The sequence below is a fragment of the Sarcophilus harrisii genome, chromosome 4 (genome assembly GCF_902635505.1).
Source record: "Sarcophilus harrisii chromosome 4, mSarHar1.11, whole genome shotgun sequence".
NCBI lineage: Eukaryota > Metazoa > Chordata > Mammalia > Dasyuromorphia > Dasyuridae > Sarcophilus > Sarcophilus harrisii.
In genome coordinates, this window is record NC_045429.1 from 72,407,697 (window position 1) to 72,430,236 (window position 22,540).

The 22,540-nt window shown below is 33.1% G+C and overlaps 1 protein-coding gene across 7 annotated transcripts in view; it reads left to right on the top strand.

The window, feature by feature from the left end:
• The window catches only part of SMG7 (SMG7 nonsense mediated mRNA decay factor), a 91,074-nt gene that overhangs the window by 14,441 nt on the left and 54,093 nt on the right, over positions 1–22,540 (top strand). For 3 of the 7 annotated variants that reach the window (XM_012547723.3, XM_023501818.2, XM_012547725.3), the window contains exon 1: positions 20,575–22,221. The exons of 1 other annotated variant lie outside the window; for it this stretch is intronic. In XM_012547723.3, coding sequence (XP_012403177.2) covers positions 22,124–22,221 — 98 coding nt within the window. In that variant the 5' untranslated portion in view covers positions 20,575–22,123. Of the gene's footprint in view, positions 1–20,572; positions 22,222–22,540 lie in introns of those variants that run through there. 3 more of the 7 variants (XM_023501819.2, XM_031937018.1, XM_031937017.1) reach the window with 2 other exon arrangements.

Genomic DNA, 22,540 nt, shown 5'->3' on the forward strand with positions numbered 1-22,540 from the left:
AAGTGGTAGAGCCAGGGCTATTTTATGGAATTTTTAAACACTTTTTTATTTTAAATAAGATTTTAAAACTTCTTTTTATTTTAGAATTTGTCTGTTAGGATCAAATGGGATAATGTATGTGATATGATTTTCAACAAGCCTTGAAGTGGTAATATGTCAGCAGTTAAAAATAATAATATATTTGTATTCTGAAAAAACACATTACAAAACCAAAATATTTGTGCTGTTCTAATAGCTATGACAAAGTAGCATAATGCTCCATCAGTGAAATATATTCTGTTAAATTGATAAGAGAATCTTAAGACCTAATTCTTAGCTTGGATTTTTTGCTGAGAAACTTCAAAATTATAACAAGTTAAGTTTGTTCACATTTGAGTTAGCCAATTGATATACTGGGGTTGGAATCAAGAAGACTTGAGTTTAGATGCAGCTTTAGGCACTTAGGCTGGACATGGGCAAATAATTTATTTTCTATATATCTCAGTTTTGTTGTCTGTTAACTGGGGGTAATAATAGCACAACTCCCAAAGTTGTTGTCTGACATTTAGTAAGGACTATAAAAATGTTAGATATTATAATTTTTTGATGCAGTTATAATTGCAAAGTTTGGAATTGGTTATTTAATGTATAAATGATATAAATACAAACCCTGAAACAAAACAAAGCCCTAAATGATTGCTGATAATTTGTTCCAGTTGGCTTTTTATCTCTTTAACTATTTATGTGCTTATTATTTTATTACTTAGCTTTGCCAAATCATGTAGTAGAGTCTCAAGAGTTGGAGAGGATCTATATCCTTTGGCAGGGAGCTCTCACTGAATAGAGAATGCATACCTGCTGAGGCAGTCCTTTCTACTTTTGAACTTTAATTTTTTTGTGTTGCTTGAAAATCTTCTCTATAGCTTTAAACATTTGCTCTCAGATCAAACATTAACAAAGTTGATACTTCCCTTTATGTGACAACCCTTACAATAATTAAAGCCAGCTTTCATATTCTCCCTTAGTTCTCCAAGCTAAAACAACCCATCTTCCATAATAGAGAATGGTTCCCAGCCCCCCCTCATCATCCTAGTAACCATCCTCTGGACACACTCCAGACTTTTCAGTTTTTTCCCTTAAATTGAAATTCAGTAAACATTTTAACCACATTCAAGATAACATGTTAAGATCTGGGCTAGCAAAAAGAAAATGAAATAATTTACATGTCCTTAAGGAGTGCATAATCTATATGGAAGATATAACCTGTTCATCAAAAAAAATGAATGCAAACTAAAATAATTTGAAGAGGAAGAAAGAGTATTAACAAGGTAGTGCACTGGATCAGAAAAGACTTTATAGAGGAGGGGGGCTTTCAGGGTAGGGTTTGAAGGAAGGTAGATTGTTCAAAACAAAGTTGAGTAGGGGACCACATTGTAAATGTGAACTGAACTGAACACAGTATTCTAGACCTGAGACAGACCAGGAAATGATATAGTTGAACTATTCCTTCTCTCCTTTGTTCCTAGCAGAGTACTGAAGAAGAGTTATGCTGAATAGATTACTTGTTGAAAGAACTAAATGATCTTAACTCTTTTTGTCTTCAGAACAGATGGTGTTCTCTTGCTTTTAGATCATTTAGTTATTTCTGAAGACTTGTTTGTTTTCTTCTTAGAATGGAGAGACTAAAACCAGGTACTTTCTTTAATATCTTTAATGGAACTAAATATGTCGTTTTCCCTGTTCAGAATTCTTCAGTAGCTTCCTATGGGCTTCTAAATAAAAATCCAGGCTTATTGCTAGGCATTCTGTGCTGCGTTTTTGAAGCCACCCTTTCCAGGCACTGATGGCACCATGGATCAAGTACTGAGCCTGAAGTCGAGAAGGCTTTAGACTCTGGATAAGACATTTAACTTCTATTTGCCTCAGTTTTCTTGAACGTGAATTAGTCCTCTTTGAGAACAAAGGATGAGCAACAGTTTCCTTTGAGAATCTCTTAGGATTGTGAGAGTCAAATGAAAAAACATTTGATTTGATTACGTAGTATAATAAATGTATTATAAATAGTATAACAAAAAAGGGAAAAGGACCCACATATGCAGAAATGTTTGTAGCAGCCCTTCTTGTCGTGGCAAATAACTGGAAACTGAGTAGATGCCCATCAGTTGGAGAATGGCTAAAGATATTATGGAATGCTATTGTTCTATAAGAAACAATCTGCAGGATGATTTCAGAAAGACCTGGAGAGACTTAGATGAATTGATGCTAAGTGAAATGAGCAGAACCAAGAGAACATTGTACACAGCAATAAGATTATGTGATGATTGATCAATTAGGACAGACATGGCTCACTTCAACAGTGAATTGATTTCAGGCCAGTTCCAATGGTCTTATGATGGAGAGAGCCATCTACACCTAGAAGACTGTGGGGACTGAGTTCGGATGGTATTTTTTTTTTTGTCGTTTTCTTGCATTTCATTTTCTTTCTCTCTTTTTTTCCCTTTTAGATCTGATTTTTCTTGTAGCATGATAATTGTGGGAAGATATAGAAGAATTGCACATGTTTAACCTATATTGGATTACTTTGCCATCTGGGGAGGGTTGGGGAAGGGAGGAAAAAATTTGGAACACAAGGTTTTGGAAAGGTGAATACTGAAAATTATCTCTGCATGTGTTTTGAAAATAAAAAGCTTAAAAAATTAGTAGAAATCACTTAATAGTGCCTGACATATAATAAGTGCTATATGGTATACTTATCCCTTCCTTCAGCATTATTTCATGATTTTCCCTTAATGTTATTAAACAGGTCCATTCAAGCTGGATAACTTTGCACCTTGGAGGGGAAACATATCTCATGTTTCCCCATCTCTGTGCTTTTGCTCATTATGTTTTCTATACCTGGAATACCATTTTATCTTTTCCAGAAAGTTTTTACTGTTATTCCCCACTGCCTTATATATCCTACCAGTTGTTAATCTTTTCTTTGGAACCTCCAAAGCACATGGCTTGTATTTCTCTGATGTATATTTTGAATATTTTGAATAGGATTGGGAAGACTTTCATCAGCTCATTGAATAAAGGGTCTTGACACAGCTCAAATTCTACCTCATACAAGATCTTTTAAGTCTGCCCTGCCTCCCCCAATTCCCCTGCTAGTGCCCACCTTTCCCTTGAGATGTATATTACCCTTTGTCTTCTCCACTAGAATGTGAACTTTTTGACAGTTTTTGCTATTTTTTGTATCCTCAGTATTTTAGCATGGTTCCTTTCTTATAATAAACTAATCAATTCTTTTTGACTAATTGCCATGTATAGAATGCCTTAGGACCTGCAAAGTATTTTCCTAAGAAACAATCCTTTGAGAGTAGATAGTGAAATTATTGTCCCATTGTACCTTTCAACCAGTTGAGAAAAGAGGCCCAAGGAGGCAGGTGACTGCTTCAGGGTCATACTATTATAGTCACACCATTCCCAGTCAGCTAAGATTTGTTGCCAATAATTGGATGCTTAATAGAGAGTATACCTCCAAGTTCTCTATAGGAGTATTTTTATTCTGAAATTCTTTTCTTTTCTCCCTTACGTTTTTGGTATCGATCAAACTTGGTCAAAATAAAATTCTTTTTTTCAATTTATTTCTGTTGTTTTCTTGAAAGACTTTTATTTAAACTTTTTTTTTTTGCATTCAATACTCATTAGTGAGATTAATCTTAAAGTTACATTTTTCTGTCTTCTGACTCTTCCTTTGAGGGAGATAGAACATATTTATCTCAAGGCTTTGATAAAGTTCTTTGGGAATGATTTTTCTAATATAGGCATTTAAATGTTTTCTATATATTACTTCTTAGTTCATCTTAGTCTTTTCTTTCCCTCTTTTATTGCTTTATCTCTTCCATTGTCCAAGTTTGGATTGTTTTTTTTTTTTTTGCTTTTTTTCCCTTTTTTTTTTTTGTTTTTTTTGCTTTTTAGTTTAATTTTTAACAATAGCATATTGATATTTTGTTTTATATCACTTACATTTCTGAGAGCAGTTTCATAATAACAAAAGCGAATGTTTATTCTTTAAAGTTTGCAAAGTGCTATCAATATTGTTATAGTTATATAATAATTATTATCATTTGAATAACTCTAGGTAGTAGGTGCTATTATCATTCCCATTTTGCAGCTGAGGAAACAAAGAATAAAAAAAGGAAAAAATTAAGCAAAGGCTAGCCAACATTGAAAAAGTCTGACCTATATAATGTTCTACATCATAGCATTCTCATCTTTTCTCTGTTAATCAGGTGTCATTATAATTTTGCGCCATGAAGTTTGTTTTTTGGTACATTTACATTTATGTAGTCACTATGTATATAATATCTTTCATATTTTACATCCATTTCTATAAATCTTCCCAAGCTGCTTTATTCATTATTTCTTGTAGCATAGTAATATTTTATCAAATTATGTATCACAAGTTGTTTTAGTCATTCCTCAGTTGATGAACATTTATTTTGTTTTCAGTTCTTTGGTGCTGAAAATGTTGCTTAACTACCTAGATGAACATATAAGGCCTTTTTTCTTTGATCTCAGTACTCAAAAACTTTACTGACATATAAAAACAGGAACTTAATAAAGAGATTGACATTTTAACATATCTTAAGTAGTTTAAAAGTGAATAAATATTACAATGATGGCAATAACCATGGCCTTAGACCAAAATTGGGAAGTGGGGTGGGTGATGCTTTAGGGCAGGGGTCCTCAAACTTTTTAAATAGGGGACCGGTTCACTGTCCCTCAGACTGTTGGAGACCCAGACTATAGTAAAAACAAAAACTTTGTTTTGTGGGCCTTTAAATAAAGAAACTTCATAGTTCTGGGTGAGGGGGATAATCGTCCTCAGCTGCCACATCTGGCCCAGGCTGTAGTTTGAGAACCCCTGCTTTAGGGTCTTGACCATGGTAGAAGATGGAAAAAATGGTATGTTTACCACCCATAGTCTCCATTGCACCAGAAAGTGTATAATATATTTGGCACTTTACTTGAAAAAGACAGAGGTTTGCTTGTAGAAATGGGTGTCAGAGGTTGCTGGCTGTAGTTTTTTATGAAGTGGTGTTTTCTTTTGTGTTTGTTCCTTGATTCTGGAAGGTATAAGCAAACACAAAATTATTCCTATAATCAAATCATTCCTCACTGTATTAGTAAACAATTTTCTGTTTTCAAAAAGCTGTGTAGACTATACCTATTAATTGGTATTTGGTTATTGTGTACAGTTATTTAATTTTACCTATACTCAGTAGTTTAATTACTTACATCCTGTTTTATATTGTAGTTTGAAATCTTCATTCCTTCATTTATACTGGAACTGTACTTTGGTAGTTGCGTTTTACATAGAATTTCTTTTATTTTTCTCATTACTGCTTTCCTTTTATTACTATATATTAATATTGATTTTTTTGGTAGGTATATTTTGGGATCTACATTATTGAAGCTATTGTCTTAGTTAATCCCTTTAAATGTCCTAAGTCACAACTAAATCATCTATAGTTAAGCATAGTTTTATTCTTATTTTTTAGTTTTAGTTCTTTCTCATTTTTAACATTTCTAAAACTTTGCCAAATAAAAGGGAAGTGAAGTGTTCTTGCTTGCATTTACTTTTGTATTTATTGGGAAAATTTCAGGTATTTCTAATTGCACAATAATGTTAGCTTTTTTTTTAGTGTTAGGCACTTTTTCCTCATGTTAAAAAAACTCCATGTAATATCTTTTAAAAATGTATTTTTATAGGTAATTTCCTCTGAATTCTCAATTTTATTGGCTTATAACTGTATAAAGCAATTTCTGGTATTTCTCGTATTCTGTTCTCTTTTTTACTGAGACTTGTTAAACAATATTTTTATTGGCATTCCCCTGTTGCAGTTAATTGTTGACATATTTGACACCTTGTAAAGGTGTAAGATAATGTAAATATCTCTTGCATCTGTTACCCCTCTGGTAGAAGCTTCTAGCATTGCAGTAGCTTTCTGACCTTCCTGCCTCCATTCTTTTTCTGGTTTAATCCACAGCTTGGATTGGTCATTTTGCTTTTCTGCTCAGAATTCTTTGGTTTCCTTTCCTCCTTGATAAAGTTCATAGTCTTATCTAAGTTCCAAGACCTTTCATAGTCTGGCCACTCTGCACATATCCCACCTTGTCATGCTGCTTCCTGTTAGACATTTGGCATACCATCTACAAACTGCTTTTTCTTCATGCTGGTCTCAATTCTTGGAAAATCTTTGTGTTCCCTTTTTGTTTGGCGAATGTTTATCCTTCAGACAAGTTCCCTTTTTCCATTGTCTTCTCTGATCCTCCTAACTTTTTTTGTTTAATGCCACTTGAACTAAGGTATTTTTGATTTTTACTCATTTCTATATGTGTCATTCCCTCAACTCTTTCCCCTCCAGACTATAGGTACCATGAGGGACTGACTGAAATTCCTGTCTTTAAAGAATCTTTAAGAGGACCAAAACAGTGCTTTGCACACTAGTTCATAATAAATGTTTGCTTACTTGCTAATGGCATATTACAGTGAGCATGAATTTATGGAAGCATATTTTTACTTTTCAGTAATTTTTTTAAACAGATTTGACAGCCCTTAAACCTGAGATTTCCACAAAATATTGCATATGAAGCCATTAACCAATCATGAAAAGTGGTTTTGTTTGTTTGCTTTGTTTTAAAATCTGTCTTAAATGTATTGATACCAGTACTGCCTAGTTTATTTGGGACTTTTTTTTTTTAATGTATTTCATTGATTTATTTTCCTTCTTTTTTGATTCGCCCTGTCTAGCTAGATGGTATAAGAGATGGAGTACTGCACCAGATTCCTGAAGACCAGAGGTCTATAGAATTCTGACAAGTCATTCAACTGCTTACTGTCTTGTTTCCTCATCTCAAAAATGGAGATAATAGCAGCATCTGTTTCCCAATGTTATTATGAGGAACAAATGAGATAATATTTATATTAAGTGTTTTGCAAAGCTAAATTGCCATTATTCTTCCCCCCTCAAAAAACCCTAAAACTCTTCTCTTCTTTCTTCCCCTCCCCCAATAAAAGCCTTCCCTTGTTAAAAACTAAACAGAAACAAGTAGGTACAGCAAGTTATGCTATAATTCAACATCTGTTTTCCCCTAGATCATGATATTGTGCAAAATAGATTAAAATCACAGAGCTAAAGAAAAATTGGATTAAGAATACTACAATTCAGAAACAAAAAGTTTGTCATGACACACTGAAAACGATAGGAATCTTGGGAAAAAAACAGTAGTGCAGTTTTACACATATTAAATGTTTAAAACATACATAAGTGGTACAATAAATAATAGCAAGTTATTGGACTTGGTTTCTTCTTTAGCCTAGTCTATGCAAAGAAGTTGAGAAGGCGCCAACTCTGGACTTCCAGAAATAAAGATAAAGAGATGGTGAGGATCTGCCCATTTCTAGACTAGTTTTACTTTGACAAAGACCTGAAATTTGTTTATGGAAGTGGCTCTTGGAAATATTTCAGCTTGGAATTATTGTGAAGTGGTGTACTTCTCTGCTCGTTCATGATTTTCTTAAGAAAACAGTAGCAATTTTGAGATTTCTTGTTTGGTTCAGAAATTTCTGTTAATATATTGAGTTTGAAAAAAAATTCTCTTTTTGAAACATAGCAAAACTGACTATAGTTAAGCAAAACTAATTTGCATTGTTTGGTCATGCTGACACTTTGAAAGACTTAAGAATGTCAACGTAGTGACTGACCAGTTCCAGAAGAATGATGATAATCTTTTCATGCTTCCCATCTTTTGGTGGAAAGATGATGGACAGTAGTATAAATAGAATAAGACACATTTTCAGTTTAATTATTACCAATAAAGAAAATATTGCAGAAGAAAGTAGTGATAGGGATATTATTACAAAGGCATATAACCAGAAAAGGATGTGGATTGGTCACATTATGAAAAGCAAGGATTAACTAGTGGATAACCTTATGTTTCTTTGGTATACTTCCCTTGTCACCTCCCTGATGTCATGGTCCTCTTTATTGAAGAATTACAAGAGGATATGAAGTAGAGTTACATAGGGTAAGAAATAATAGATTTCTTTTTCTTTTTTTTTTAAATAATAGATTTCTAATAATAATAGCAACTAGCTTTTGTATGGTGCTTTAATATCTCATTTTATTCTCACAACCCTGGGAGGTAGATGTTATCATTACCGTCCCCGATTTTGCAGATGAGGAAACTGAAGGAGTCAGAACTTAAGTGATTTGTCCAGGATTACATATCAAGTGATTTGTCCAGGATTACATATCGTAGTATGTGTCTGGGGCAAGATTTCAACTTGGGTCTTCCTGACACCAGTTCTAGTGCTTTACTTACAACACCACCTAGCTTGCTTCTTTGCATTTTGGTGGTGTGAAAGTTTTTGATATGACCAATTTTCTTATATCTATATGTATGTTTTTGTTTTGGGCTGAGGCAATTGGGGTTAAGTGACTTGTCCAGGGTCACACAGCGAGGTATATGTATGTATTTTAATCTGGCCTTTATCATTGCTAAGATGTATTTTATAAGAAAAATCTTTTGTGGAACTTCAGTTTTGTAGGTTGCTACTACTTCTGTTGTATGTTTTGCTTATGATTTGTAGAATTCATTTTAACTTGTTTTACCAGGGATATACCATGTTGCTGCTTCCTAAGGAACGGTGATAATAAAACTTTTAGCTGATGCTCCATTGTTTGTCAGATTGGAATCAGTTTAAAGATGGTCCTTTTTATTTTATAGGTTATTACATACCCTTGTAACTGAGGCCTACCAAACATTAATGATGAGAAATAATTATTTTTGGAGATGTTATGCCTATTTGTTCTTTTGGACATGAATATTACCCTATTATAGTGTGTTTTCCTGATAAAACCCGAGGAAACTTTATGTAATGATCTCCTGGTCCTGCTCATTTCACTCAGCATCAGTTCATGTAAGTCTCTCCAGGCCTTTAGGAGCTTGGTATTTTATGCTTAATACCATTATGTATGAATTCATTCAGAATTTTGAAGACTTTTTCAGTAGATAATTTTGACATCTTAGTTGATCAGCTATATTTTCTTCTCTCATTTTTGTTGTCTCCTTATTATACAAGAGCTGATTGTTTTTTTGTATCTTTTTTCCCTTTCCCTTCTCTCTATGAATTGGTTGCTACAAAAATGTTTATTTTTCAATCCGGAATTTTCTCTGGAGCAATGATTTATAAGAATCCTTGATAGAGAAGTACTAATATCACCTCATAATTATACTTTCCACATCGACTTCTCACTGTGTGCCAGGCACTGTGGGCTAAGCTTTGGAGAGACAAAGAAAAACAGAAACAGTGTCACTATTCCTAAAAGAAAGTTGATGTCCTTGTTTGGGAGACATGCAAAGAACTCTGAAATAGGAGATACATACAGTATATTTGTATATATCTTGGAGATTGGTCATTTGAGGAACATTATAAAAAAGCATATTCATTCTTTCACTTTACCATTATGTATATATCTTACAAATAAAATTGCTAAATTATATACATTGTCTCATCTAAATGCAAAAAATGTAACTTGTTTAAAAAAAAACTGCAATAATATCAGAAACATATTATGTATCCAATGAGACTAAGTGTTTTAAAGGGGGAAAAGGCCAAGTCACCCATTGTATCCAGAGTCATCCGCACTTGTCCTGTTCTACATCCAGTCACTGGACTCATGTAACTCCAGAGGAGAGAGAGAAGTTGGTGACTTTGCACAGCCTTCCCTCACTTAAATCTAATTCACTTGTATAACATATGTCACTCCCTGATGTCATGGAGTCATGGCCTCTTCAAGATGGACAACCAACAACTGTTGTTTAAAATGAATATAATTTTTAACTTAATGTAATTATCTCCTCACACCTGACAATTGTTTTGGCATGTCAAAATTAAGTTTCTGGAATAGTATGAACTCCCCCCCCCCCTTTTTTTTTTTTGCAGTGTAATAATTTATTAAATATGAAGTTTTGTTTACTTTTCTGTTTATTAATAGAAATAAATGAATCAATATTTTTAGATCTTATTTCTCTTTAAAAAAATCAACAGGTTTACCACACAGCTTTCATATTTTTTACATCACAGTTTTCACATTTTGATCATAAATGTTGAAGAAAAAATATTTTGAGTTGCTATTGTGTTTATATTTGTGGATTTAATATCTCTCATCATGTTTCGTTCTTTCTCCAGCAGCAAATAACTTTATTGAAGTTTTGAATTACTAATGAATTATTTTTACTAATTTTCTGATTACATTATATTCAATTTGAACTAATATATTGAGATTATTTATTGATACATTTTTCATCATTCTTTTTTCATGTTTCCAGTCTTTATCTAGTAATCCACTGGGACTGCTATAATTAAAAAAAAAAAATCAAAATATTTCTACAAAAATTTCCCTTTTATCTAAAAAAACTTTTTTTAATTTTAAAAAAGTTTGAACTTAATATCAAATAAAATGAAAATTTCTATATGCTAAAGTAATATAAAAAAAGTTGTCCATTCTCCCCCTACCCCCCAGGCAATTGGGGTTAAGTGACTTGCCCAGGGTCACACAGCTAGGAAGGAAGTGTTAAAGTGCCTGAGGTCAGATGCACCTCCTAGCTGTCCCTAGAATCATTAAATTTGGCAGTTAAGAAATCATTAGTAACTTTGGAGAGAAGTCAAAGAGGTGGAAGTGAAGAATATATTTTGGGGATGAGGCTACTCACATTAAAAAACAAAAGATGGAATGCAGATATCAGGGGGGAAAGGTAAGAGTGTATCTATGCACTCCAGAAATTAGAAAAATATCAATATCTCAGTTCTTCCCCCCCCCCCCCCCCCCACCTTTTTTGTTATCTCTGCAATCTTGAACTGATTTTCCTCTATGACTGTCCTCAGTCTCTCCCCTCCCACAACACCCCATTTTTTGCCTGAGGCATTTGGAGTTAAAAGACTTGCCCAGGGTCACACAGCTCTGAAGTATTAAATGGTGTCTTAAGTTGGATTTGAGCTCTATGTCCTTCTCAGTCTCTTTTAATGGATCCTCTATCAGTTCATTTATACCTGCTTATGGTGGGTGTCTCCCAAGACTCAGTTCTGGGCTTCTTCATTCTGTTATTTCACTTGGTGATCTCATTATTTGCTCTTATCTTTGCAAATGACCCAGATCTACTCTAGCCCTAATTTCTCTCCTGACCAAATTCTAACTGCTCATTAGCTATCTTGAAGTGAATGTCCCATAGAAATCGTAAACTCAATATGTTTAAAATTGAATTCATTACCCTTCTACCCTCACCCCCAATTTCTCTATTACTGTTAGGAGTACCAGTATTCTCTCATTTCACCCCAGGTTTAAAATCTAGGTATCATCCTGGACTGTACACTTAGCAAAGATGTAAATACAAATAAGTAAGGAATAGCATACTCAAGAATTTTAAAATTGAATAAGGAACAATGTTGTTGCTGTTCAGGATTCCAGTCAAGTCTCGTTCTCTATGACCCCATTTGGAATTTTCTTGGCAAAGACACTGGAGTGGTTTGCCATTGCCTTCTCTAGCTCATTTTACATTGTACAGCTTTAGCAAACAAGTCTAAGTGATTTGCTCAGGATCATGCAACTAATAAGGTGTCTACGAACTCAAAAAGATGCATCTTTTGATTTTGTGCCCAGGGCTTTATTCTCCCCGTGCCACCTGACTATCTGAAAGAATGACACATGTACAATTAACTTTACTGTAAAGTATGATATAAGTGCATGAGAGCTCTGTTATTCTACTGGTTCCTGGAATAGTCATTCAATAAGCATTGACTTCTCACTATGTGCCAGGCACTGTGGGCTAAGCTTTGGAGAGACAAATAAAAACAAAAACGGTGTCACTGTCCTAAAAGAAAGTTGATGTCCTTGTTTGGGAGACATGCAAAGAACTATGAAATAGGAGATATATACAGAGTATTTGTATATATCTTGGAGAAAAAGCTACAAGTAGGAAGGTGGGAGCTGGCCTGGACCAGGTTAGAAAATGCCTCCTGCATTAGGAGGGATTTGAGCTATTTTGAAGGGAGCCAGATAGAGGTAGAGGTGAAGAGAGAGAGGTAGATCATGCTGTTAAGAATTTAGAATTTGTCCATTGCATTATCAAGCATAATAACAAATAATACTATTATCAAAGCTGAAGGCCATGTGCTAGATGAGGTCACTGAAGAAAGATCATTAACAAGTGGTGTATTAGATGGTAAAGGTTATTGGGGGATAACATTGGAGGCTTTTTGGAAGAAGTGATAACCGAGTTGGACTTTAGAGAATAGGCCTATGTATTCTGGTGGTGAAATGAGCAATGAATATTCCAGTTTTTAGGAAATAGAATGATCAAAGGTACAGAGGTGGGAAAATATGGAATGCAGTGGGAGTAAATTTCAGGATAATCCTGTATGGCTGAAACATAGTTTTAAAGGAGATAGTGTTGGAAATGTAGGGTGCTAGAAAAATTTTGTGGGAGAAATATATCATATATCAATATAACTTTTGGCTTTAGATAGAATTTTTTTTTTATTATAGCTTTTTATTTACAAGATATATGCATGGGTAATTTTTCAGCGTTAACAGTTGCAAAACCTTTTGTTCCAATTTTTCCCCACTTCACCCCCAGATGGCAGGTTGACCAATACATGTTAAATATGTTAGAGTATAAATTAAATACAATATATGTATACATGTCCATACAATTATTTTTCTGTACAAAAAGAATCGGACTTTGAAATAATGTACAATTAATCTGTGAAGGAAATCAAAAATGCAGGTGGACAAAATTAGAGGGATTGGGAATTCTATGTAGTGGTTCATACCCGTTTCCCAGCGTTTTTTCGCTGGAAGTAGCTGGTTCAATTCATTACTGCTCTATTGGAACTGATTTGGTTCATCTTATTGTTGAAGAGGGCCATGTCCATCAGAATTGATCATCAAATAGTATTGTTTGTTGAAGTATATAATGATCTCCTGGTCCTGCTCATTTCACTCAGCATCAGTTCATGTAGGTCTCTCCAGGCCTTTAAAATAGAACTTCTTGGTGTTTTATGCATGAATTCATTCAGAATTTTGAAGACTTTTTCAGTAGATAATTTTAACATTTAGTTGATCATCTATGTTTTCTTCTCTCATTTTTGTTGTCTCCTTATTATACAAGAACTGATTGTTTTTTGTATCTTTTTCCCTTTCCCTTCTCTCTATGAATTGGTTGCTACAAAAATGTTTATTTTTCAGTCCGGATTTTTCTCTGGAGCAAGAATGATTTATCAGAATACCTTGATAGAGAAGTACTAATATTACCTCATAATTATACTTTCCACATGAATTAATTTATTTAGCAGATATTAAGTGCAGTACATTGTGCTCAGTGTTTAGGAGAGAGAAACAAATATAGTATGCCTAAGATTTATTCTACCTTCTTCTGAGACTGGACTACTTCAAATGCCTCATTTTTTTTCTTTATTCCTAAAATGACTTATTTCCCTGCTTCTGTATATTGAAACACTTTTCTAAATCTTTCATGAAGCTCTTGTAGCCATAATCACTTCCTCCATCACTCAATCCTCCCACAGTCTTAGCATTTGTTTTGCACCTTTCTAATTCATTTATGCAATATTGTGGGTTTTGTTTTATGGAATTAATTTGAGTGCAAGGATCATGTCTTAGTTTTTCCCCCAGTTTCTATGCATTGAGTGATTTGAATGTTTGAGTCCTACAGCACAACTTTATGAGGTAGGTAGGGAACAAACTTTTGGATTTCCTTGAAGCCCAGTGATGTTATTTAGTACCTGTGTAACTAAGTTTGGACAAATCTCTTCCTCTCGTTGGCCCTCAGTTTCCTCATTAAAAAGGATTTGTACCATATGATTGCCATGGCTCCTTTTTACGTTCTGTGATCTTCCTTTGACCCTACCAAGAAGATCCTTATGTACATAAGATGATTTTGAGTCTCATTCTCATCTTTGTTGCCCTCTTTAGATACAATACTCAATTTCATTTAAAATTTAGTGCTCTGGGAAAAATTGAAGTCAAAATAAAGAGATGTTTAACAAAGCAAGTATGTAGGACAAGAATGGGGATAGTATCAAAGTCATAGATGGAAAGATGAATTTGAGAATGTATCGAGGTATTTTAACCTTTTTGTGTTTTCCAAGGATTCTTTAGAGCAATCTTTTAAAATTAATAAAATACACAAAATTACAAAGGATGCCAAATATTTAAGTTCAAAGACCCTAATTAAGAACCCCTGGGCTACAAAGAGATTTGAAAGAGTAGAGGCTGAGAAGTTGTGAAACTTAACTTTAGATGACCTCAATCTTATAAAAAAAATGTTTATAAGGTGGTCATAACATTGAGAGAAGAGAAGGATTAGTTGTAGTTAATAGACCTATGTCATGTTCATCTGCTGGGGACTGGTAGAAAAGTATTTTCCTTAGTTACCAAACCTAAACCTACTTGAGGATGTTCTGTTCATTGTCCATGAATTTCAATTTGTTACTCTGTAGAGAAGAGAATTTTAAATCTGAGTTCCAGATATTGAAGTATAAGTGATATTAAAGAGAACAAAAATTGGAAGAATAACCAGATTGAACCAAGTGTATATAGAAGAGATGTCTGCTGATCAATTTTTAGGACAATGAGGAAGAGATAAATGATGGTGACTGGAAATAAAAAAAGATAAAATATATGGAAAACTTTTTGAATCTTAATAATAACAAAAAAGAGTGCTTAAGGCAGCATCAATAATTATCAACTTATATGATTTCCCTTCAACCTTTACAAAATGTCTATAAGAATTATCTGTACATGTGTGTGTACAAATCAATGATTTAAGAATTCTCAGAAAAGAGTTGCCGTTCACAACCATCAGCCAAATTGATTTGTAAATCAAAAACAACACTTAAAGTTTGACCTTATAAAACCTGCAGATTTGCAGAAATGACCAAAAATGGCAAGTCAGTGTTGGAAGAATTGTGGAATGATAAACATATTAATACATTGTTGATGGAACTACGAAATGATAGAGCCATTTTGGAAAGCAATTTGAAATTATGCAAAGAAGATGAGTAAAATGTCCATGTCCTTTGAATCAGAGATTGTATTACTAAATATCCTGAGGAAGCCATCAGTAAGAACAAAGTCCTATACACTCAAATAATTGGAGTCCTTTTTGTTATAGGATTCAAATTCAAAACAAAGTAAATGCCCATCAATTGGGCAATTTTGGTTAAACAAATTGTAGTACTGGAATGTAATGAAATATTACGGCACTGTAAGAAATATGTGATGAATACAGAGAAGCATGGAAAGAAATGAGCTGATATAGAGTAAACAGCCAAGAAAACAGTATACACAATAACTACAAGTTAACTACAAGCTTCTCCCCAACCATTGAAAAAGCAAGCAATATGCCCATTGTACATGTGAAGTCACACAAAATATCTATTAGTTATGTTGTCCCCTCCCCTCTAGCTCCCTTCAAATCTTTCAAATAAAAAATTTCAAGAAAAATAAAGTGAAAAAAAATGTATCAATCTTTACCCAGAGTTCAGAATTTTAAAAAATATTTTCAAAGTAAAAAAAAAAGTGTTTTATATAAAAATGAAATTTTTGTAGAAATATTTTGATTTATTTTTTAAAATAATAGCAGCCCAGTGGGTCACTGGATAAATACTGGAAGCATATGAAAAAAGAATGTTGAAAAATGTCAATAAGTAATCTCTATTCATTCAAATTCAATATATTATAATATTAGTAAGGTATTTTATTAGGTCACAATCCTGAAATAATAAGGTTGTTTGGGCAAAAAAAAAAAATTAGTCCACAATTACATTCCCTTAGTGTCTTTTTCTTTGATGGAATGTAATTGTGAACTAAAATATATAAAGAATTGTGTCAAATTTATAAGAATATAAATGATTCTTTAGTTGACAAATGGTCAGAAGATATGAATAGACAATTTTCAGATGAAGAAATTAAATCCACCTGTTGTCATGTGAAAAAAAATACTCTGAATCATTATTGATCAGAGAAATGCAAATTAAAACAACTCTGTGGTACCACCCCACACCTCTCAGATTGGCTAAGATGACAGAAAAAGATAATGATAAATATTATAGGGGATGTGGGAAAACTGATACAGTAATACATTGTTGGTGAAGTTGTGCAATGATCCAACCATTCTGGCGAGCAGTCTGGAATTATGTCCAAAGGGCTATAAAACTGTGTGTATATCCTTTGACTCAGCAGTGCCATTACTGAGTCTGTATCCCAAGGAAATCATAAAGGAGGGAAAAGGACCCACATGTGCAAAAAGGTTTGTAGCAGCTCTTTTTTGGGGTAGCAAAGAATTGTTAAAGGAGGGGATGCCCATCAACTGGGAAATAACTGAACAAGTTGTAGTACATGGGTACATGAAGGTAATGAAATCTTATTGTTCTATAAAAAATGATGCTCAAGCTGATTATGAAAAGGCCTGGAAAGATTTACATGAACTGATGCTGAGTGAAACAAACAGAGCCAGGAATATATTATACACACTAACAGCAATAATGTGTGATGATCAACTATGAAAACTTGGTTCTTCTCAGTGGTTCTGTGATCCAAAGTAATCCCAATAGACTTTGGACAGAAAATGCCATCTGCATCCATAGAGAACTATGGAAACTGAATGTAAATCAACATATGTTATATTCACTTTTTTTTTTTTTAACTGAGGCAATTGGGGTTAAGTGACTTGCCTAGGGTCACACAGCTAGGAAGTGTTAAGTGTCTGAGATTAGATTTAAACTCAGGTCCTCCTGATTTCAGGGCTGGTGTTCTATCCACTGCGCCACTTAGCTGCCCCTGTTCACTTCTTTTTTTCTGTTTATCTCTTTTTCTCTTTTGCTCTGATTTTTCTCTTCCAACATGATTCATCTAGCAATGTGTATTAAAAACAAACACTGCAATTTTAAAAAGTCCACAATTACAGTACATAATTTTTTTAATAGCATCTCAAACTCTCTTCTTTTTCTCTGGAGGTAGATAGCAGTTTTCATCATGAGTCCTTTGTATAATTATCATGTTTTGATTTCTGTTTCTTACATTACCATAGTACCTAATGTCTTCCTTCCCCTCTCTAAGAGCCATCCCACATGACATATAGTATTTTGGGAGGGGGGAAGCACATTGCTTCTTGTGTTTTATTATTATATGGAAATGCTATTGATTTTTTGAGGATTTATTTTATTGTCTACAATTTTGCTGAAGCTATTGTTCCAATATCTTTGAAATTCTTTTCTCATTGCTAATGCATTTCCAAAACCATATGGTATCTTTTTAAAAAAAAATAACAATTACTGGTGGTGTTATATGTCAGTTGGATGAGGCATATAGGGCTCTCCAAAGAATTTAAGGTGCCACATAAAATGCAATGGAGAGAAACCTTGTGGATATGAACTGATTTCAACATTGGTGATAAGAGAGCTTTGAAGGAACAATAGAAGTAAAAGATGTGATCAAGGAAATGTGTGCTAGGAAGAAAAGGTAAATTGGTTAGCTTAAGAGAGGTTAAAGGCATAACCACAGCACTGCAAAGTATCTTCATTCACAATATGAGGAGAAAGCAGGAATGATCTCCTAATACATTGAATGAATCCTCTGTAGAAAACGTTTCTAAGAACAAGGATTTTTATAGGATCACATAAAACTTGAATAGATTGTGCATAATTAGAGAGGTAGTACAGATTTTTTAAAAAAACTTTATTAAGTTTTTTCCTAATTATATGTAAAGATAGGTTTCAACAGTCTTTTTTTTTTTTTTTTTTGTAAGATTTTGAGTCCCAAAATATTCCCTTCCTTATTTTATCTTCTCCTTCCCAAGATAGCAAGCAATCTGATATAGGTTATTACTCGTGCAGTCATTTTAAGCATATTTCCATATTAGTCATGTTGTAAAAGAAGTCATAATGAAAAGGGGAAAACCATAAGAAAGAAAAAGCAACAAAAAACTAAAAATAATTTACTTCAATTTGCATTCAGTCTCCATAGTTCTATTCTCTGTATGGGGATGGCATTTTCCATCCCAAATCCATTTTAATTATTAAAAAAAGTTGAATAATTACAGAAATAATTGACATGATGAACCCTAAAGTTTCAGTTTAGTTATAAGATGGGCTTCTTGGCTGAACTCATGCTTAAGAAGCATATTCTAGGCTATAATAAATGTGGAAGAAATTGTATGAATTTAAAAATATGCATATACATACTCTATCTTTTGAAATAAAATTGTGTACATTTTCTTTCAGTGCCAGCATGTGGGCTATTGATTCCAGCATTTTTCCTTTTGTTATTGTGCCACCAAATAAGTTTGGCCTGATTCCCTATTAGCAGTCATATTTGCTACTTGAGGGAGCACCAAGAATCATTTTGACATAGTGCTATTGAGGTGGACCTAAAATTTATAGTCCCAGATTTTCACCAGGATAAAACGTGGAGTAAATAGGATCTTGAATAAAAATCAGTAATATAATTTCTAGTGTAATGTTTGTTCTTGGAATATTGTGCCTATTGTGTACAAGAGATTGATCCACATTGTTCTGGTTTGATTAATCAATTTATACTAAAAAGGAATTTTTGATCATGTTTCAGATTTGTTTTTGAAACAATTTTCTTGAGAAATTACAATAAGAAAAATTAGAATTAATAAATTAGAATTAATAGTAGTTGGTTTGCCCTGTTTTAAGAGATATTGGTAAGTGACAGGAGCTTGGGATTTAGTCCATAGAGAATTTTTAATCCCCTTCATTTAAAGATGAGGAAACTGGTTTGCAGTATGGTAAATAGTCCTTAGGTAAGAAACAGCCAGTTATTTGAACCGCTAGTATTTTGATTCTAAATCCAATGTATTCAGCTAATTCTATGTATATTCTGTTTGGTATTTATTTTATATTCTTACATGGTATAATGTAGAATGTTAGGCTTAGAATAAGAAAAGAAAATATTAATTGGGATGACAGTGACTATTTTAGCTAGATAATTGCTATATGAAGCTGATATTTTGTCCAATATTGACATTATTTTTACAATACTTTTATGATGTTTTTGCTTAATTTTTTGTTTTGTAATTTATTACCTTGGAAAACAAAATAATAATTTTGCAAGACATTTAGCTATTTATTTGGATAATTCTCTTTTTAGCACTGATAGACCATTTATATTCAAAGTTGTTATATCAGAATTTTGACTGGTAAAGTTATAAAAAAAATCTCCAAGTCTTATATTTAGTGGAAGCCTAACATTTAGTTATAGTCAGATTAAATTTGTTTTCTTATTGGCTGTATATCTCTAGCTTGAATTAATTCAAATATAAATATATAGTTACGAAGTGACACTTTGTTTTGTTAAGGCACTTGCAGTTTAATTATTTGTGTGATGTCATGGCTTCCACCTCTGTGTGACAGAGCTGGAACACTGTTCACCGTTTACTTTTGGTGGTCCCTTAATAAATGTTTGCTGGATTGTAAACTCCTTGAGGACAGGGATTATGTTTTTTATTTTGTAAATACCTAGCTTTTCACATAGATTAATAATAATAACTAACATTTATGAAGTTAAAAATTGTTTTCTACAGATGTCAATCTGAAATATATGATATACATTTCTATGTAAGAAAAAGATAAATAATTTGTCCACATATAGTTCCTTGAAATTCATCTTTGATATTGGCTCTTCTATGTAAAATTTTCTATTGAGTTCCATTAAAGTTGAAAGAAAGTCCTGAAAAAAAAAAATTGTTTTCTAATTTTTACAACCTTAATTGAATATTTGCTGAATTAAATTGGATCAATATGGACTTAATGCCATAGAATTCAAGGGCCAAAACATACCTTAACAGAGCATCTTTTTTATTTTAAACTCTTTCATCAGAAGTTACTTTTGTGAAACAAAACCATTTTCTGTTGTTCTGGAATTTTATGTATCTTCTTTTGTCATTCCAGCATTGCTTTTGTTTTTAATATTCTTATTTGCTATTTTTAAAAGTCACTTGAATCCAAGTAAATCATGAGTCATTGTTGCAACTAGCAATCTGTTTTTACAGGATACTACTCCTGCTACAAGGATCCTGCTGTGTAATATACACCTTTATACATGTTGAAAATATTCAAGTACCAGGAACACTGAACACTAACGGAGAATTAAAATGAGATAGGCTGTTATCTTGTTAGACTTTGTCTCTGTTAGAACAGTGTGAAACTGAAAGAATATACTCATAAGGAAGAAGAAGGAAAAAAAAGAGAGAGAGGGGAGATTGGTTTTGCTTTTGCATCCCTTCCCTCTTTTTTTTTCCTTAGCAGAATTTTAAAATGTTAAGTACTTTAAATTTTTTCCACCTAAGATTCTTTAAAGATTTGAAAGAGTATGATTCAATTATAATGAGAAAAAAACAAAGTGGTTGAACAAGACCCATTGTTCACATGACAACAGCTTAAGAGCCAGTAATTTTAAAACAATTAGGGAGGGAGGGAGGGAGTGTTTTAGGCTCCATAGATGGAAAATTAGAAAAGTGAGGGAAAGAATTTAATCTTAATATCAGACTTGAGAAGGTGTAAAAAAAAATGCCTAACTAGCTGTAAAAAGTGCATATCTTTGTGCAATTTTTCCTCCTAATGAAGCTGTATGACTGGTAATCATGAAATCCTTTGACCTTACAACAGTCAGAATTAAAGATGAGCCAAAAGGAAATAGAAAGATGCCAGGTTAAATATAAATTTGTTGCATAGTCTGTTAACCAAAGATGACCTACCTGAAAACAGGTGGAGAAAAAAAGACATGTGGAAAAGTAGGTGGTGTGGTCAGTGCATTAAGATTTAAAGAAAGTAGAAGAACCCAAGTACCCTCACTATTAGAACATGAGAAAGTTCTCCATGTTGATTGAGGTATAAGTCCTTTATGGAGGATTAATTTAGAAAGCTGAGAAAATTATACAGACTGTGAAGATGTGATGCTATTAGGATTTTCACTGACAAGAGTATTCACACCGATATCATAGAACTACCTAACACACAATTTCCCCTACCACCTTTTATTTAAATCTCCTAAGGTTGACTAAGTGGATGGGGATTTAAGCCACAGATGACAAATTTGAAGTTAAAGGAGCATCTGTGATTAAATAAAATTAAAATTGGAAGACTTCATATAATTTTGATTAGGTGAGTTTGTATCTTCTGGGTCTTTATGAGAAGAGAGTCTGGATACAACTTAATGAATATTTTGTAGACTTGTTGAAGCATTTGTTATTGGCCAAAATAAAGGATAAGCAATGAGTTAAGTTCTTTAAAAATGGTCAGTGGCTTATTTGAACCTTGGCATATATATTACTATTTAGCACCAACATTTAACATGAAAAAATAGACTTGTCTGTTGACATTAAATATAATATAAAGTTTTAGATTTGTGTTTATATGCAGAAGTCATGTGTACACATTAACAAGTATACTTGCTCAAATAATTCTGTGATCCTATTGATTTTGGAGCTTCCTTCAAAAATGCAGATTACACACGACCCATCCTTTGTGACTACTGGCTTTGCCCTAAGTTTACCACAGGGAGCACACCCAGCCTGTTGAAAATCTTATTATTCTGTTACTGTGATAGTACTAGCATAAAATTCTTTAATAGTTTATTTTCTTATTTGAAGTTCCTTATTGATTTTATATGACTGCCTGTTTCACACCCACCATGTGTTCATTCTTCCATTGCTCTCTATAGTGTTAATTTTTAATGGCTCAGTGGCTATTATATTCTATATAGCACTTTGATCCTTTTCTTCAATTCTTTGACCCACTTCTTGTTTATTTGTACTTTCTGTCCTGTACATACATACATACTAGCAGACAAACTCTTAAGCAGTTCATCTAAATATATGCCATAAACTGGACAATTCATCTTGGAAAATGCAGTAACTTCAGCATTGATCATTTATTTAGTCATTCTTGTGTGATACTTAGGGCTAAACTTTTGAGTGGTTTACAGATCTTTTCCAGGAAGTTCTACAGTGTTCTGGACTTTGATGCAATCAACACAGTGTCATCTGCATGTATGAGCATCTGGAGGACTTCCCGTCTCTAGAGAAACCTTATTCAACTTGGACTTTTATGTTGCAAATCCTCCACTATGGTGGTGAACAACTTTGGTGAGCATACATCTTCCTGTTTTATGCCTCACCTGATATTTTATGATGAGAGGACTGTTGAATAGGGTTAGGTTTTTTGTTTTTTCCTGTTAGGTCATTCAAGGATTTTTTTGAATCATTTTGATTTGTGGGAAGGGCTGTTGGGAAAGAGCCCATAAGGTAATAGTTTGTTTTACTGAACTGAATCCTTTTTCATAATCATCATTAAGCAAAATGAGTTCTTAACTTTGTATCATCAAGTAAATGAGATGATAAAATCTTGTTGAATATCACCTATGAAAGTCTTCTTATTTCCCAGATTGACTCTCAAAGAACTTAT